This window comes from Corvus brachyrhynchos, unplaced genomic scaffold, assembly GCF_000691975.1.
Source record: "Corvus brachyrhynchos isolate BGI_N302 unplaced genomic scaffold, ASM69197v1 scaffold94, whole genome shotgun sequence".
NCBI classification, from domain to species: domain Eukaryota; kingdom Metazoa; phylum Chordata; class Aves; order Passeriformes; family Corvidae; genus Corvus; species Corvus brachyrhynchos.
The window spans coordinates 11,363,972-11,382,732 of record NW_008238330.1 but is presented as its reverse complement, the minus strand read 5'-3'; the positions used below and the strand labels follow the sequence as shown (position 1 = coordinate 11,382,732).

Sequence of the window (18,761 nt, the reverse complement as noted above, 5' to 3'; positions counted from 1 at the left end):
AGAGGGAGATCTCTTTTTTTCTCATGTTGAGAGAGATGAGTTGAAAGAAGCAACTTTCTGTGAAACTTTGGGTGGATGAGCAGAGTGATTCTGGCTGAGAAGATAGAAGGACCTTCTTAGGAACTAAATTTAAAAACATGGGCAAATGTTAAAAGCAATAAAGTATTTGGAAATGGAGTTGAAAATGAGAATAACTGCAGTGTTAAAACAGAAACAAAAGGCACTCTCTTTTATGAGGCTCAAAGGTAGAAAGAGAAGTGTCAGTTCTGCATTTAGATGGCACAAATTCTTGAGATCAGGACTTCTGAGGTGATGATTAGAGAATCAGGTCTAGAAGCTGAGATCTGTTGAAAGACTTTAGGAAACTTTTAGGTATGAAGTACTCTTCCAAGCTAAGATGGACAACAATTTTTTTGGATGGGGAAAATATCTGGCTTGTTTGTATGTCTGTCTTAAACATGTCATGTTTTAAGATAATAGCTAAAAGTGTTGAGTTTTTAGATTTTGTCATAGTATTTTATTTAAGGGGCTTTGTTTCTTTTATGAGGTGTTCTGTTGGGTTTTTTTTCCCTGTAGGTGTGTATATCAGAAGATTCATTTTTTATAAATATTCCAAACCAGGGAAGTTCCTTTGTAAAACATTTGGCCACTGGAATATACTTTGATTGCTTGTTAATTTACTCTCAGTTCTGCCTTTTCAAAATATACTTGTGACTGCAGGATATATTTCTGAAAGTGGAGAACAGTCATCTGTATTTTCAGATGGTAGCAACCATTTTTCACAGTTGACATATTCAGTCCAGCCAATGGATATGTCAGGAATCTCATCTCATGGATTTGATGTCAGATTCTCTCTTGTTCATCCGTAGCAAATATCAGTTAATACATGTAGTCAATAAAAATATATTGGGAGAAGATTTCAAAAGATGTCAGAACAAATGAATAGTCAGGGAATCCTGCCTTTTGTGGTCTTCTACTGTGAGAAATAATTTCTTTTATTGCAGTGCAAATAGAAAGTAAAATACGTGTTTAAGTTCTATTTGTGGTTACTAGTGTCAGTCCACATAGGTCATTGAAGTTGTATAGAGTAAACACAAACAGAATTTGGTCCAATATTTTTTATAAATGATGTGTTGATCACCCTTTCAAAATTTACAAAAATGCAGAAAAACATCCCCCATCCCAAAGTCAGTAGCCACCAGCGTTCTGCTGTACTTTCTGGTTTTTGTAATCTTTCCAAAGCATTACCAAGAGCAATCATCTGAGGGTGAAACTGCCTTCAGTAGGAGCTTCTTGGCCCTCACTGTAGGGAGGAGGTGTGCCCTGACTCAGTAGTTCCCCAGCCCACAAACCCTTTCTTTTTTTGAGCCAGGAAACTCTTTTCATCAGGACTCATATGTTTGATTGATACTCTCATCATTTCATCTTTTGCTCTTTTAATGGTGATTCTATTTGGTTTTTTTTTTACTGTCCCCATTTAACAGGGGCCAAAACACAAGAGGACCCTGAGCATACAGGGGAGCCCGCCCTGGAGGCTCCAGGTGAGATTAAGTCCTTGGGCCACTATGCAGGAAGTTCAGTTGCTCATGAAGAATCAAAGACTCATAGAATGGTTGGGGTTGGAAGGGCCCTTAAAGATCATCTTGTTCCAACCCCCCTGCCATGGGCAGGGACACCTTCCTCTAGATGAGATTGCTCAAAGCCCCATCCAGCATGGCCTTGAACCCTCTCTCAATTTGAAGCTGTTACCCCTTGTCCTATGATTACATGCCTTTGTAAAAAGTCCCTCTCTGGCCCTCCTGCAGTCCCCCCTTATGTACTGGAAGGTGCTGTAAGGTCTCCCTGGAGCCTTCTCTTCTCCAGGCTGAACAGACCCAACTCTCTCAGCCTGTCTTCATGAAAGGGGTGTTCCAGCCTTCAGATCATCTTTGTGTACGTCTTCTGGACTTGCTTCAACAGCTCTGCATCCTTCTCATCTTGAGGGCCCAGATTTCGATGCAGTATTCCATATGAGCTCTTAGAAGAGTAGAGTAGAAGGAAGAATCTCCTTCCTCAGCCTGCTGGTCACACTGCTTCTGATGCAGCCCAGATGTGGTTGGGCTGTCAGCACACGTTGCCAAGTCATGTCGACCTTTTCATCAAGCAACATCCCCCACGTCCTTCTCCTCGGGCCTGCTTTCAATCCATTCTCTGCCCAGTCTGTATGTGTGACCTAAGTGCAGGACATTGCAATTTGCCTTGTACTCATAAGGTTGGCATGGGCCCACCTCTCAAGTCTGCCAAGGTCCCTCTGAATGACAGCCCTTCCTGCCAGCACGTGGACCATACCACACAGCTTGCTGTCAGCAAACTTGCTGAGGACATGCTCAGTCCCTCTGTCCATGTTGCTGACAGAGATGTTAAACAGCACTGTTTGTTGATCCCTGAGGAATTTCAAGGAGTTGCCCAAGTCTTTTATATGTAGCTGAAGTGACATTCTCTCTTCAGACTTGTCCTTCTGATCTCTAGCAGGACTCAAAAATTCACACACAAAAATTCAGACTTACAAGTGTTCCCATGTTAAATATAAGATAATGTAAAATATCTTATGCAAAAGACACTTAGTGCTATCTCACCTTGTTATCATGGTCCTCTCACTGTTCAGTCCAGTTCATTGGAAAGACCTTAATTTATGCTGCATTATGGATGTGCTCTAAAGAGACACTGTGCTTTTCAGGTTCACTGAAATGTTCTGCAACTGGCTTTTCAAAACTGGCTTGAATATTCACAGTGCTGCAGCTGGTGCAAGAAGTATGGTCCTTTACAGCTCAAGGTCAATAGGTGGGAAAACGCTTTGTGTTTTACAGTTCTTCCCTATGGAAGTTCTGCAGCTGGGCTCAGAGAAGTGGCAGCATTTCTGTTTCCTTCAGCTGAAATGTCAGGGCTGGAGTTCTTTGCTATTGCACACTTTATGTCAAATCTAAATTCACAGGAGGCAAATTAAAACTAGCTCACGTGTTTTCCTCAGCATCCCTGGGCCTGGACTGGCTGGGCCCTGAGTTCACCACTGCTTCTTCCCCTCAGAGCTTCCCCCTCTACATCTCGGAAATTAAAACTAGCTCACGTGTTTTCCTCAGCATCCCTGGGCCTGGACTGGCTGGGCCATGAGTTCACCACTGCTTCTTCCCATCAGTGCTTCCCCCTACGGATCTGGCAGACAGAGAAGAGTCAGAGCAGTGCCGGCAGCCGAGCTGAGACAGAGAGAGCCCGAGAGGCCAGGGCAGGTCAGGGATCAGTCAGTGATGTGTGTGTGCAATTGGGGCTCACTGGGAGCCCAGCACAGCGTGAGCCCGAGGCGCTGCTGTGCTGCTGTCCTGGTGTCCCTTCCTGCCCTTACACACTCCCTGGTGAGACTGGTGTTGTTCCCCTGCCTCCAGAGCTATGGCACTGCCTTCATGTGTCAAGAAAACTGAAGGAAATAGTTATGAGCAATAACATTTCTCTCTTTTTTTCAAAGATATGAGCATATAAGGTAAACTTCATCCAGGAACTTTTCAATGGATTTGTGCATATTATATGTTATAAATCATCTCAGAAACAAAACTTATAACAGAAATAATAGTTGAAAACCAATTTTTTTTCTCATTAGAGACTTAACAAATTCTTTGTAAGAGAGATATAAATAACTTTCTTTCTGTCTTTCAGAGACAAAGCAATGTCCCAATCACGTGTAAATTCATTGTACTGTCTTCCATCAAGTACTGTCAGATTTTGACAGATGATTTGTCTGTTGTGTTTGGGTAAATTGGGTTACCCACACCACAGATCTTGATGCTTTCATTTTATTGTGCTTGCTTGTCTGTGCTTTTCCCCCACTTTGTCTTTTTCTTTAATATTAACAATCAAAAACTGGAGCAATGTTGAGGCTGAGGGGCTGGGGCTGGGGGAGACAGCAGCAGGGAGTTCTCGTTGAATAGCTGAGGAAATTAAATTCAGAGACATATTCCTCACAGACTCTGAAGCCAACAAATTGTAAAGACCTTCTGATAAGATCAGATTAAGAGATATAAACCATGAAGGTATATGCATTTACATTATCTGACTTTTGGAGTTGAATTTAAAGCTAGCTTGGCTCTTACAACCTTTGAAGAGCTGTAACATTTTTTACAAAAGATCAGAAGGTGTTAAAAGGATGACAGTGTTTATGTAAGCAACACCAAAAACCTCAGGGTGGTTTCTCCTAAGAAGGAAAAGTTAGGGGACTGTCAGCTGAGACTGGGGAGACCACACTGAAGCCTGTCCGGATGCTCCATTTTATGATGTAATTGAGTGTATGTAGCTTCAACGTGAACTGGTCATGCCACAATTCTGCTGAAATTATCTGCTGTTTGGGAACTTTGTCAAACCTATTCATGGATATAGGGAGTTGTCAAACCAAATGTGCTGGCTGGATGTCTTAATGACCATTTTAGAATTTTATAACGTTGGCACTTATGCAGGCTAAGATTATAAAAGTAATTAAATTGTATGTTTGGATCGTGTGCAGATTGCTTATGGGAATTGGGAAGCAATTTCCTCCTGCTCCTTACAAGGTGCTTAGACCAGAAACGTAGAAACATAACTGAGAAAAGCAGTTTTGGGCCAAAAGCTTGTCAGTTACTTCCTTGGGTGTTTGCAGCCCAGCAGCTCTCTTGGGAAGAAATAGCCTTGCTCTGGCACCTGGGGCAGCATTTCCCATCTTAGGAGATATTTATTTAATTTCAAAGATTTAGATCCTGCAGAAAAAAACCTTATTCTTTTTCCCTCATTTTTATTAACTTTTTTTCCTATTTTTTTCTTTCATGGGACAGATGGGATCTTCCCTGGGTAATCGGTTCACAGCCCTGGCTGCAGCAGAACGCCCTGGGCATTCTTTTCATCTTTCTCCACCTCAGGTGTAGTCAGAGTACTAAACTAAATGAATAAATCAGCTTCCCTGATGTGTCAAATCATGTGTTCCTAATGTCTCATTAAACAATTTCTAGCTGCCAGAATCAAGCAGCTTCCAAAACAGATTGATTCTGCAAAAAGGAGTTATAGTACAGTCTGTCAGGTTGGGATTTTTCTTCTTTTTTCTTCTCTCTGGGTGATTTCCATTTTTATTTGATGCTTTCAGATGCTGTGTGTGTAGGGGGTTTTTGTTGTTCTTTTTGCTTTAGGTATTTTCTCGTGTAGTAATTATCTTGTTTCAGAGTTTGAACATACATCATAAATACAGATAATCATGTGTGTTAGCGTTTATTGATTTTGAAAGTTTGCAAGCTGTTTGACAGTTATAATCTTTAAAAAACCTAGGCAATTATGTATTTACCTCAGTAGTTGTTCTTTAGTTGGCTCTTAGCAAAAATGCTCTGCTAATGGTTTTCACATACTTGCTTGAAAGTACCAGCGAGTGGAGCCCCCCAGTGACTCTCTCTCTTCTTATTTGCATCGTATGAAGAGCCTGGGTTTCAGCTTTAAAATTATTTGCTCTTGTTCTTTTATTTCCAGATGGACCAAAACAATTCATCTTTTTTAACCAAAATGAATAATTGAAACTTCATTCATTATTTGCTTTCAAAGATGTTTATACCCCTTTCCTGAAAGCCATTCACCCATACATATTTCATATCATTATGCTTTATTTTCTTACTTCTTCTGGAATCACAGATTAAATTATAAATACCACAGTCAAATATAAAGATATTTAAACTGGTTACTTAGATGAGCCTCGACCTGTATCTGGCTCTCACCAGCATTTTCTATGACCTTGATCAAGTCAATCATTGATCAAGTCAGACCACTGGCTGGAGAAAAAAACCGAACATCCTCCAAAGCCTGCAAAACTCAACTCCCCTATTTTTAAAAAATCATTTGTCAGACAGAACTCAACTGAAGTGCAAACTGTTATGAATAGTCATTATGTAAAATTATTATGAGAGTGTTTATTTTAACATGTTCAACTTGGTGACCTTTTATGATGGCCATTAGGACCGGTGACTAAGGTGATGGTAAACCAGAGAGCCTTTTGAAATTGTTTGCAGTCACTCCTCCTGGTTTTTAAGGGTTTTAAAATAACACTGGTCCTTAGGTACGTGTCCAGACCTACATGTTCAGATTTCTTCTTTTCTTCTCCAAATAAAATTTTGGGGAAATCTAGTTTTATATGTTGCAATATGATAATGATACTCTCATCTGAATTTTCAAATTTCTTTGAGTACAAATTCATTTCATAATCTATTTTGAGTATGTTGCCAAGTTAGTGAAATCACACTGGAAGGCATTTCTGTTCTTCGAAAGTGGCATTATTTAATTTGAAATTGAATTTTCGCCTCAGTTTGGTGTCAGAAATTAATTTGCAGAGCAAATGTAACCAGACCTATGTCTAAACACTGCTAAACTGTTTTCTCAGCCAGTCACTAATTAAAATTTTTATTCCTCATTTGATGAGTAATCATTTAAAGTAGTTAGTATAATTGGATTTTACTTTATTTTTAAATATATATATATGATTATATATATTTATATACAGAATACAAATTTGTGCCTGTACTTATGAAAATAGAATGATGATTTATCCTGTTTATAAATTTGTGATCTGAATAAAAATATTTTAGGTGAAAAGGACACCACAATAATGAAATATCCTTCTCAGAAGAAAAGGGCATACAATTGAGGTTTTACTTACTGTAATGTCACTATGCATGTGACTTTCAAAGATACTATGTATACTATTCCTATTTGTTCATTCTTCAAGGTCTCTGGGATGCATTTTGTATGAGATGGGCTGTATGAACCATGCATTTACTGGACAGAATTTTTTATCTGTTGTGTTAAAAATTGTGGAAGGTGAAACACCTTCTCTTCCTGATAGATATACAAGCAAACTGAATGCTGTGCTATGCAGGTATGTTATTTTCTTGTTTAGCAGGTTTTAGTAAGTTTGAACAATTGCTTAATAACTCCTTTTGGTTTTTAATGTTTCAGCATGCTAAGTAAGAATCCTTCATTGAGACCAGCAGCATCAGAGATCCTAAAATCCCCTTATATTGATGAACAACTCAAGGTATGTAAGAAACAGCAGTAGCTGTCCACTTGCCATTTGAGAATGTATTTTGCAAAGGCAAAATGGAGGCAGGGAAAACATGTTGAGGAAAAAACAATTTGATAGCTGTTCATGGGAACATGAATCTAAGGGACTTTCAGAACTGTGGTACAAATATGACTGAGGAATGAAGCCCTCATCACTTGACATGCTGAATGTATCCGCTCTTAAGTGTTTTGAGCAATAAGAAAAACAGACATTTATGCATAACAAATGTAGATCACTTGGGCCTGCATGTATATATCTCTAAACTGTTCTGGTTAGTCATAGTTTTAGTGAAAACCATTGTCTTTTGCTCTTTTTTGCCCAGGCTTCAGTGCCTGTATTATTCTGCTTTCTAAGAAGGGGGGGAAGGAAACGGCTCGGGCAGTTTTTATATTAGGATGGTATTGGGTAATAGCTGAAGATTCTGGATAATTTTATCATCAAGTCTTGATACCCCTTCTGTTTTACTTCCTTGCAGAAAATACAGTACAAGTTCACAAATGTGACTGTGAAAGACAAGGCACTTAACTGGCGGAAAGAAACTGCTCCCATTTTTGGTGCTATGTAAGTATTTTTAACAGTTTTATGGGCAGTAGTATATGAAATTACAGTGTTGCCAAATAATGTCATTAACACTTGTGTCAATCTCATAGTGCTTTATATTCAGACAAACCTATTCCCCAGAAATACAAAAGAGCAGCCATATTAGAGAGATGCATAATTAAGATTTAGGGAGTAAAAAAGATTTGCTGATGTAATTTTTTTATTATGTGACTGTGTAAATTGCACATGCATGTGCAGTATATGTTTATGTTAATTCAGTGTACAAATCATGACCTTTGTCTTTAAATTTTGGAGGCTTAAGCTGTCATTTTAGTTAGGTCATCATCATTTATAGTGCTGCTGTTTCTGTACCTACTAAAAATTGAATGTGAAAGCTATGTTTCCTAAATGACACCAAACTAAAAGCATATACACTTAAACTTGTACACTTAAACTGATATTCATCTAATACCTCTGTAGGATACTGTTATTTTTATCTTGTAACTACAGTGAGAAATCAAGAGTAGTGGTGTTTCTTGACTCTTACATCAGCAGTGTCTTCACACATGAGCTCTCTCTTAGGCACTAAATATATATTAAATTAATTAATTGCATTAAATTACAATGCTGCAATGTTTAAAGCAAATTCCAGCATGGACATTTTAACTTTGCCTTTGTAAATTAGCTCTGCAGTTTCATGGGCAACTCGCCCTCCCCTTTGCTCCCCATCCCTGACTTTTCTGTACAGGTTTTGTTCTGTTAGGAGCTAGCAAGCACAAAACCAGAAGTTTGTGATCCTGTGAGGAAGCAATGAACATCCCTGTTTCTTGATTCCTCTAAATAAATAGCTCTCTGAAATTTGAGTTATTAGGTAACAGCAATAAAGATTAAAACAATCCAGAACTGGCAGTGCCTTTGAGGCAATAGGACTTTTACCTTTGTGTTTTGTGACCTCTGCTCTCATACACGACCCACAGTTTTGCAGCTGTGATCACTTTGCAGATGCTGCCAATTCTGCTGCTTGCAAGCATCCCTTCAGGAGAGGTCACCACCTTCAGCTTTTCCAAACAAAGTGTATGCTGTCAGTGGTAGGAAGAAAGCAGAGTACAGACAGTTGAATTCTGCATAGCAAAGTCTTTTGTACACAATTTTATCCAATTTAACTGCTGGTGGTGTATCTGTAGGCTCTCATCTCTGCAAATTGTGTTTTGGGTTTCTACTTGTCATTTCTGTCCTTGGTGTCCCTTGTTGACAGATGAGTCTCTGTCTTTTTGTGAGACCAAAGTTTTCCATTTTGGTATGAATAGGTACCTTTAGTATAAATACTTTGTTGAACTTTGCAAGCCTGGATGTAAAATGAAACAATATATATATATATTCAAGTTAATTCAGTTAACTTTGAGAGGATTCCTTCCTTTTCGAATTAAATAGTTAACTACAGAGATGCTCCTTAGAGATATACTTTGAATAGTTTTGGGGCACTGAAATCTTTTCCAGATACTATGCCAACTCTATCTGAATTATATTCAGTATTTTATGCTTGTTGAAACACAGAGAATGAGAATCTTCAAGAAGATTTTAATTCTTGCCTTTATCTTGTGGGCACAAGATTTCAGATCTATATGTGCCAAAACCATTGCATCTGCTTTGGGGAAGCAGTATTGTTACCTGCAGAATATATATCCAGACTTCAAATATCCCCATGCTTCTAGAACAGACTGATAAAACCACTTTGTATTTTTTGTAAAATATGTACTGTATTCTATACCTGATCCATTGTCATTAGCTTGAATGTATTGAGTCTCATCGCCTTCCAAATGGACATAATTTTCTGACAGAGCTAGCATGTGGGAAGGACATTTATGTATATCCCAGAATCTGTAAGTATGCTTTTTCAAAAGCGAGGCTGTAGTCTCTGAGAGGAAGAGCAAGTAGTTCTAACTACAAACATCATGCTCTTATACTATTGTTAGAAGGAAATAGAAGGTCTGCTTCCGTGCAGAGGTTCGGAGTTCCTATAAATTGTGAAGAAATGCATGGCAATTTATCTTGAGGTTTTAAAATTCAGGACATCAATTAGAGAAAAAAAATCCTAGGAGAAGCTTTACTGTAACTTATCCTCACTTGTGCTACAGTGTGATTATTTTTGCCCGAGTGTTTGAACTATGAAAGAAGCCATAATCTTATCATGACTCTCATTGTACTTCTGAGAACATTAGCTGCCTGTACTTGTAAGCAAAATGCCAGATAATTTCTGCTATCCCAGATCTAAAGAGGTAGGCAAAATGAACTAAAAATACCTGAAAAATGGCAGAGAGGAAAAAGGGGAGGAGAAAAAAATTAAACATAGTGAATTCCCCACATCTGTTGTAATGCAGCAATACTCTAGTCTCAGTGAGTGTACAAACAATTGTTACGGTGTTCTCCTCAACCATTGCTACTTTATGTTTACTTTTTTCTCACCAGGAATTCTTTTTGCCATGTAAAGCAAAAAGGTTGAGTCTAGTTTCTTCTAGTAAAGGCCTCTGATGGCTTACTTTAATCTATTCTCATTCCAGTAATAAATTTTAAATATTTAAGTAAGTATAAGGCTGTACAAGTTCAGTTTCAACTTGAATGAAAAATTGCTTTTTTTCCCATGAGATTCTTTTAATTTAAATTAGAGTTTTTTACAGCAGACAAGAAATATGTCTACATTATTCATACTTGAAGAGTTAGTTCCATTCTTATAATTGAACTCTTCTTGTCTTCATCCTTAATCTTTCATATTTCACACTAATATTCATATCTTTGCACTATTTGAAAAACATAATGAAATCATCTCTGCTCATTTATTAAAATCCTGATTTCAAAATGATAGTCCAGAAGCAGTGTTAAAATTTGTATGGTTACAAGCCGGGGCTCTGAGATTATCAAAAGTGAATTTATCTCATAAGAGCAAAAAAGTAATTTGAAATGAATAGTTGGTATAATGAATATGTATTGTGTAAGTGAAATGTGACTGCCAAGACATTTCAAACTATGGTTTAATTTTTAATTACTGTAGTATGTGAGATAAAAATCCGAGATTAGTGTCCTTTTTCTGATAAAGGGCTACTAATATTGCTCTCCTCTGTTGATAAATACAGCTGAAATACATAAGTCAGTAATTCATGCTCTGCTTTCAGAGATCGTCTATGGAGACCATTTTACCTGTGGACTGTTATTATTGATTAGGACCAGAAATTCAAGGGGACAACATGATAATTGTATCGGTCATTAAAGACACATGAATATTCTCTTGTGTTCTAGACAGCTTGAAGCAATCAATGTGAAATGTACAAGCAGTATTATGGCTCTCATTTAAAGACTGCCTTTGTACTTGGAATATGCCCAATAATGAAGCCTGACAGGGTAAATATTTCACTGCACTTCAGTATTTATTCTTTTAAGGAGATGAATCTACCTTTTTCCATCCTCACCTGAAATGATTCACGTTCTTCATACATCCAAGTTTAAATATTTCAATTTAAAAAAGGCATTTGCTTTCCAAACTAAAGTCTATTTAGTCTGCTATAGTTCCAGAGGCTTTCTAATTATTCCATTTGAAATGTCACTGTGTTTCAATATCCAGTCAAAATACTGAATATTTACATTTTTATATGAAGATAGGTTTGCTTGCATTCAATTTCAGGCAGAAGAAAGTTCATTTGCAAACTCTGCAGGAACTTTCTGAAGTACAGAAAATGACACCGCGGGGACGAATGCGGCTGAGGAAGTTAAATGCTGCAGATGAGAAAGCAAAGAAGTTGAAGTAAGTTGTGCCTTAACCATGCAATTTTCCCCACCCAATAGTCTAATGAGAGAGTTAGAATTTTCAAGGTAGAAATAAAAATAAAACAGGACTTCAGCTACTCAAAGTCAATGAGGATTTTGGATGACAATAAATAGCACAAATTATTTATGTAGGAAAAAAATTAGAACATTAGCCCAAAACTGGTGCTTTGAGTACCATGTTTCTGGTTAAATAAGTATATGAGAGATTTTCAGATGTGTTACAATAGGAGCCTTTTTTTGAATGACTGGTTACGTTAAGAATTGCACAGTCTGAGGAGTTGGACGTTTAGTTACAATCCAGCTTTTGTCAATTGTTTTGGCCTCAGAGGTTTTAGAAGTTAATAGCTCAGAGGATAGATAGTCTTGTCAAAGGATCAAAAAGGGGTAATGGATTTGTTGTAAAGGCTTTATGATTTATGGGTTTTTTTATTAAGTGAGACATAATAAAATTTTTGGAAGAGATTGGGTACAGTTTCTGATGGAATCTGAGAAACAACTGAAAGGCTTTGTTTGGGTTTTTTAATAAAAACCGGAATATACTGTTTTGATGACACATTTGAAGGAAAAAGCTAAGACCTTCATGTCCTTTTGGAAAATATGTCTGAAGAGCACTTGTGTCTGACTGGCATTGCTACATAAATTTATTCTCATTTAAGAAAACAAACCCCTCCTTGAACTGAAACCACTGTATAGAAAGTATTAAATTTAACACCTCTTCTGCATGGTGCTTTCAGTAATATGGTAGGCCAATTCTTGTACTAATATGAAATTTATAAATAGGAAGTCTGTCTCTTTCACTTTTTAAAAATGAATGGAGATTAAGAAATAATACTACTTGCAGGATGGTTCTAGTTTGGTTTTCATTTTCATTGCCTTGCATTTTGATGTTTTCTGTTGAGATTTTCATGTTTTCTCTTTCCCACAAAACCAAAATGAAATATATTTGTTTTTAATATGAAGGCAATATTACTATTCAGACCTTATTCTCAGTCATGAATCTTTAAAATGGATTTACATTGAGCTCTAGATCATTGTCAACTGACTGGCTGAAAGTTTTGGAAACAATGCAAAAATGGTACCTTCTCAGACAGGAGATCTGCTTCCAGCAGTGCAAATCTAGAGATGGATGGAAGGGGAATATAGTAATGGAAGCTGGAAAAAGTGCTTAATATAGCACCCCTCTTAAGTGGTTCCACGCAGAAAACCATAGTTAACAACTATGGTCCCCCAGAGGAAGAGTTCATAGAACACAAATGTTGCATGCCTATCTACAGCTGAAAGGTCCCTGCACTACATGGTGGAATAAAGCCCAAAGTATTTAAGATCTTTGGAAGAAATAGAAAAGACTGGGACTAATAATTTACTATTTCTTAATTATGTTATGCAAGTTGTGAAAGTAAAATATAGTAGTGTTTGGAAATAAGGTCAGAAATCTCTTTTTGTGTTCATTAAAACCTGAGTAGATGCCATGAATATTTGGCAACATGAAAATCTCAGTACAGAATTTGATTTTCCACATCTGCTTTTAGAAGGTCCCTTTGTGCACGCCCTGATATCACATTCTAAATACAAGTGTTCTGTATTTACAGGTGGCTGGCAGAAGAAAAATATCAAGAAAATATCAAAAGAATGCAAGAATTCAGGTCCCGTAATTTTCAGCAGCTGAATGTCAATGTCCTACATGTAAGTATGGGCTGTTGTTTTGGAGGTCTCATTTATGTGTACCCCCAGCGTATAACACTTTTCTGTTTCCCACATGGTTTCTTTAGCACTAGAGGCACAGGCCTGTAGTGAGACTAATAATTGGGAAGTGCATCAAAGTCTGGACTGCTTAGCTGAACCTCTTGCTCCATGATGAGGCAAAGTACATTCAGTTATTCACATAGGGTTCCACAAGCTCTCTGTTCATTGCAGTTTTATTTTCTAAAGTTACCCTTTCTTAATTTACCCTTAAGTTACCCTTTCTTAAATCTGAAGCTGCTCTCTGAAATGTTTTTACTGACTATATGACATTGAAGTTCAAAATACATTTCTTTTCAAGATGTTTAGAATTGTAATCCTTTAAACACTCTAATTTGGCATGGCAGTGGGTTCCTTTCATTTGGTTAAGAATGTTAATGCTTCAACCGGTGTTTTAGTAAGAATGAAGGCTTAGAATGACTCCTAGAATAAATTGTCCTTTGCTTTTAAGCTATCTGCAACAGAAGATGAGCCAGTTCAATTCTAGCACCAATTCTAGGGTCAGTTTGGAAATAGTTGGTGAACGCATCGCAGAAACAGTTTTTTATGTGCTTTGTATTCTATCTTTTCTTTTGCATATCCTCTGGTTTCCATTTCCCACTGTGTCTAGAGAAAAAAAAAGTTAAACCTGCTTCTGCTTATGACTGAGTCGCTACTGATCATTTACAAAAATGTTAGAATTTTATTTTAGTATTTGCTTAATACAAATCCCAGGAATTGCGTAGATCAGGGCAACCATTGTGTTGTGATCCTTTTTTGACTAAGGAATTTGATGAGCAGACTTCAAAACCCCTCATTCATTCTCAGCCAGCCACTACATGCGACTGTGTGTCCGCAGGACATGATGAACCAAGTGGAAATGAGACAAGTGAACTTGGCATGTCTGAACTTACAGGCCACGGTGAGAATTCAAAATCTGATGTTGAAATGAAAATTCCTATCAAGAAAGAAAGATTTGTCCCTTGTAGTTAATATGTGGTGGGGAAACTGCAGTTTAAAAAGTGGTCACATTTGTAAAGTTGTCAAAAAATGGGGAAGAGAGAAGGAAATTAATCTGGGTGGATGTATGTACAGCTGATGTATAGCAAGGTTATGCGGCAGGAGGTCTGTGTTCCCAAAGTTCGAGTGACCTGTGAGCAGAGATAGTGGTGAATGAATGTACTTCCTCCAAATGAGATACTGAATTAGAAGGAAATAGCTTAAACTTTACACACATGAAATGACTAGCGTTAGAAAAGCATTTCCTAACTTACCTCTCCAGGGAAAAAAGGAGTACAAGAATTCAAAGTATTTGCACCTTCGGTACACTTCGATGCCATTATCTTTAACAATGAGAGAAGCCAATGAAAACTCTTTAAACTCTGCTTATCTACATTGTCCTCAAATACTTAGCTGCTGTCTAAAGAATATGAAGTACTATATAACATGTATTTTTCTGATATAGACAAAAAAATAGTCAGGCTTTTTGAAAAAGTGGAAACCTTGTGTTTAATGAGGAGAATATTTTTAAGATCAGATTTATATGTTTTTTCCTACAATGTTCTGGAGTACTGTCTTGCTCTTAAATATTTAAAAATCATTGTGCAAGCACTATTATGGTGAAAGATTTTAAATCAGATTTGAATCTTGCAAGTATGCATGAATACACTTTAAAGTAGGAAGACTACTTTTCTCTAACAACAATGCCTTTTAGTGTTGGTTTACATACATCTGTGAAAGTACAGGTCATTAAATAATAGGTATCAGAATCAGTTTGCTTGTGGTGGGTTTTTTTAATAGCAAATGGTGCTTTTTTCCTTCAATGTACCCTCATTTGTGTCTGTGTAGTTGGCTTGCTGTTTCACAGTATGAGGAGAGATGACCTGTGTAGGAGAGAACCCAGCTGCTAAAAATACATCCTGGGGGGAGGTTGGGGAAACGTGCAAGGGAGGACTGAGAGAAAGCAGTAAACATGGGTGAGAGATGGACTTGGAGAAGCATACAGAGACTCCTAGATAGAAACAGAACAACATGCTTGGAAGGAAAGAAATGAATTTTTCTGCCTTTAGAGGTCATTAAGCTGTTAGACTATGACAGGAATGAGATGCATTTATATCTGTGATGCAAAAGTTGGGTCAGTCCATTGTACAAAACTGAATGCATGTTTAATTGCTTGTGCCAGAGTCTCTGACGGAGGAGTTCATGACAAAAAGGAGTTATGGATAGGCAAGAGAAATTACATAGTTTCTCTTCTTTTCTTTGTGAATACCTTGTTATTCCTAAAGCTGATGTCAAAGCTGTTACTTACTCTATTCAGTATTCATGCTCTTCTTTTCCTTAAGCATTTCAGTGCAACCATGCATATCCTACATGTCTAATTATTAAGTTATTAATTTCACCTTTGTATTTGAAAATGTAGAAACTGTTCCAGCTATTGATTTTCCAACAGAATTTTGTTCTTGATCAATGGCTATACAATAATAAAAGAAAAAAAACTGGAAGCAAGGCTATAAAATGGTTTTAGCAATTGTCTTACATGTTAATGAATCTTGCTGACCCTGATTATGTTAGCAGAAGAAGTAAGCCTGTAAAAACAAGACTAACAAACTCCCTACTTACAACTAATAACTAAAAACTGTTTAGAAAGGAGATAAAAGGCAGGAGCAACTTTTAAGTTACTTCTTGGCAGACCTGAAAAATGCTCTCAAGAAAAGCTGGTGAGGAACAGCTAGGGATAGTATCCCAGACCCAGCAGGTATAGAGGAAAGGTGAGAGTGTCTGTGGCTCATAACCTGCAGTCCTTATAAAAATTGCAGCATGAGCTGAATTGAATAGCAGGGCTTGGAATATTGAAAGACCAAGCTATTAAAGGATTAAGGAAAGGAATAGAGAATAAAACACCTTGCGCTCCTCTTTCAGTGAAAGTTATTTAAAGCGCTATGAATCACAGTTTTACGTCATTGTGGAAGGTGCCAGATACAAAGCTCAAGGTTTAGCTTTAGTAAGTAGTTTTGAATACTGTGTCATCTTGATTCAGTTTTAGTAGTGGTAGTTACATTCAATTGAAAGTTGGGAAAAATAAGGCAGTTTACTTAGATAAACAAAACCCACTATGACAGTTTGGGGTTTTGGACTCAACAGTGGACAAGTTTTAGCAATGACAAAAGGATTCAGCTGCTACAGACTTCCCAGAGAAGTTTAAGCTTCTCTCCATGTTTGTTTTATGTGTTCAGCAATGATATTCTGAACATTGTTTTATTCTAACTAGCAACCCTGTGCACTTGAGAGACATTTGAAAGAGTCCTTTGAAATCAGCTGACCAATTTGTTACAGCTGACCAATTTGTTAGTCTTCAAGCACATTTATTTTCTGGAATATGAAAGATGTGATTGGACCCTGTGGTTTTGATGTGGAGATGAATTCATTGTACTACAGAAAAGCTTCCTCAAGATTGTTTACAGCTGGTACAAGTTCTTGAGAACGTAAAGAAATTACCTGATTCTTATTCCTAAAGAGAAATGCTTCAGGCAATGTAAATACTGTTTTTTTAAACAAAATTTTTAACAAAATTTTTAGTTTTTCAACACCATGTTCTTTATTATGCCATCCAGCAATACTGTGCAAATTTATTCTTCTCTAAAGAGGCTAAGAATGCTGATGAGTCCTGTTGGACTGATGATTTTTAAATCTTACTGCACTTGCAAAGCTGCACCAGCTTTGGTGCACCTTGAGCAGCTGTTGCCTTTCTGCCTGTTCACTTCTGGGATTTCAGGCACGTGTTCTGCAGCATCCTTTATGCCTCAGGAGGACATAAAGAACTTGAGGAGAGGGGAAATCAAAGAAACATGAACTTTTGCAGACAGAAATCACTTTGAAATTTTTCTTCTCTTTTGTTACTTCAGCATGAGAAGAAGGGGATCCAGTTTTAACCTGTGAGTGGGCAGCAGTGAAAAATTATGTGAATAGCAAGTCATGATATTTTTGTTTTAATAAGCTAAGAGAGGAAGCTGTGCATGTAACACACGTAATGTCTCTGTAGAGACATTATCTTGGCTCCTGTTGGTGCTCTGCTAGAGAGAATGCACTGTCCCCCAATCCCACCACTTTCCCATCGTTTGCTTCTGTTCCATGGAAAGAGTACAAGCTTCAATCTGACTACTACGTCTAGACTGTACTGCCAGAGACATCTACTCATACTGTTCTTTTCCTAAAGAATTTGACCTGTTTTATGCATTCTGTAAATTTCCCCAGCTTCTCTGTGTAGAAAGCTGCTGCTTGGCCAAATACTGCAGTCTTTATGAACCTTCTGATTTCTGGCTTAGATTTACTGCTGGCTGTTTCATGCCAGAATTTTTAAGATGCATTGCCTTATTGCCTTGCAGCTTAAGTATTTATCTCCTCCTGTGCATAAACCTCTACATGACACTTCTATATTGTTCATTCATTTTAACTGTGGTCACTTGTAGCATACCTGGACCTTCCGTCCTTATTCTTTCCGTATGGTGCTTCCTAGCTCTTACCTCAGAATTTTTAATAGATTATTTTGGTTTTAATGCTCTTAAGTTTTGAACTCACAACTCTGTTCTTTGAGTTTTCTCCTTTTCCATTATTCCACTTCTCAGTCATCTAGTGTTTGTTCTTATATTATCCTGGTTCTGACACTTTGTCTCTCTAGCTGGCATGCATGCTAGATCAAAGGATTCCTTTGTTTTGGCTATTACTTTTCTTCATACTGCAGATCTTCAGAGAGATGGGCATGGTTTACATTACTTGCAATAGTGAAGTTTTAAAAATATGCTTTAAACTTCTATTTCTCTGAAGTTGCTATAATAAATTTCTTAACAGTTTTTCATCTTTAATCACACTGTCTAAATTAAACAAATATTCCCCTTATATGTAAAAAGACAGACAATGGAGTGGCTAAGAAAGAGCTAGAAAAAAATTACTTCTATGATTACTATTAGCCATATTAAGTAAGTAACTGAAGTATGTTGAGTGTATCATTGGAACAGTAAATGTTCTTACTGTATTGTTTCAGCTAGTTAGACCACTAATGTGTTCCTTAGAATACTAAACCTTTGTAAATAGAAGCAAATGAAAAATGTTTTTGCTTATTTGCAAGTCTTTTATGCAATAGCTTTAATCTGCATTAAATTTTTAGATTGGTTAATTGGAAACAAAACTTAAATTATATTTTGATAATGAGATATTTATGAAAGATATTTTATAATTGTGTTTAATATTTGTTGAAAAATGGTTATATCTCCACCTTATGTGTCCAGGAGTTTATGAAATTGTCATCATACAAATAATTTAATGCTATAGTGGACAGAGCAGTTAAGAATATATTGTACTACTGGGAACAATTTTGGTTTACTGTAGATATCTTTGTGTCTCTTCCATCTCCAGTTTCTCCAAGTACAAGCAAGAGACAAAAGAGCTGAAATAAGATTTGTATAGAGATAGTACACAGAAGCACTGAGCCACTGTCAGTGTTAAATGCAAATATTTGTGTGTGTGTTGAACATATATATATGTATATATCTGTACACTTAATTTGTTTTCAAGGAGCACCATAAAATGGAATAGTAATGAT

The 18,761-nt window shown here is 37.0% G+C and overlaps 1 protein-coding gene across 1 annotated transcript in view; it reads left to right on the top strand.

Moving 5' to 3' along the window:
• The window catches only part of NEK11 (NIMA related kinase 11), an 81,260-nt gene that overhangs the window by 26,014 nt on the left and 36,485 nt on the right, over positions 1 to 18,761 (top strand). The window contains 6 exon segments of the mRNA XM_008633981.2: positions 6,755 to 6,904; positions 6,985 to 7,063; positions 7,566 to 7,651; positions 11,304 to 11,423; positions 13,036 to 13,129; positions 13,952 to 14,087. Coding sequence (XP_008632203.1) covers positions 6,755 to 6,904; positions 6,985 to 7,063; positions 7,566 to 7,651; positions 11,304 to 11,423; positions 13,036 to 13,129; positions 13,952 to 14,087 — 665 coding nt within the window.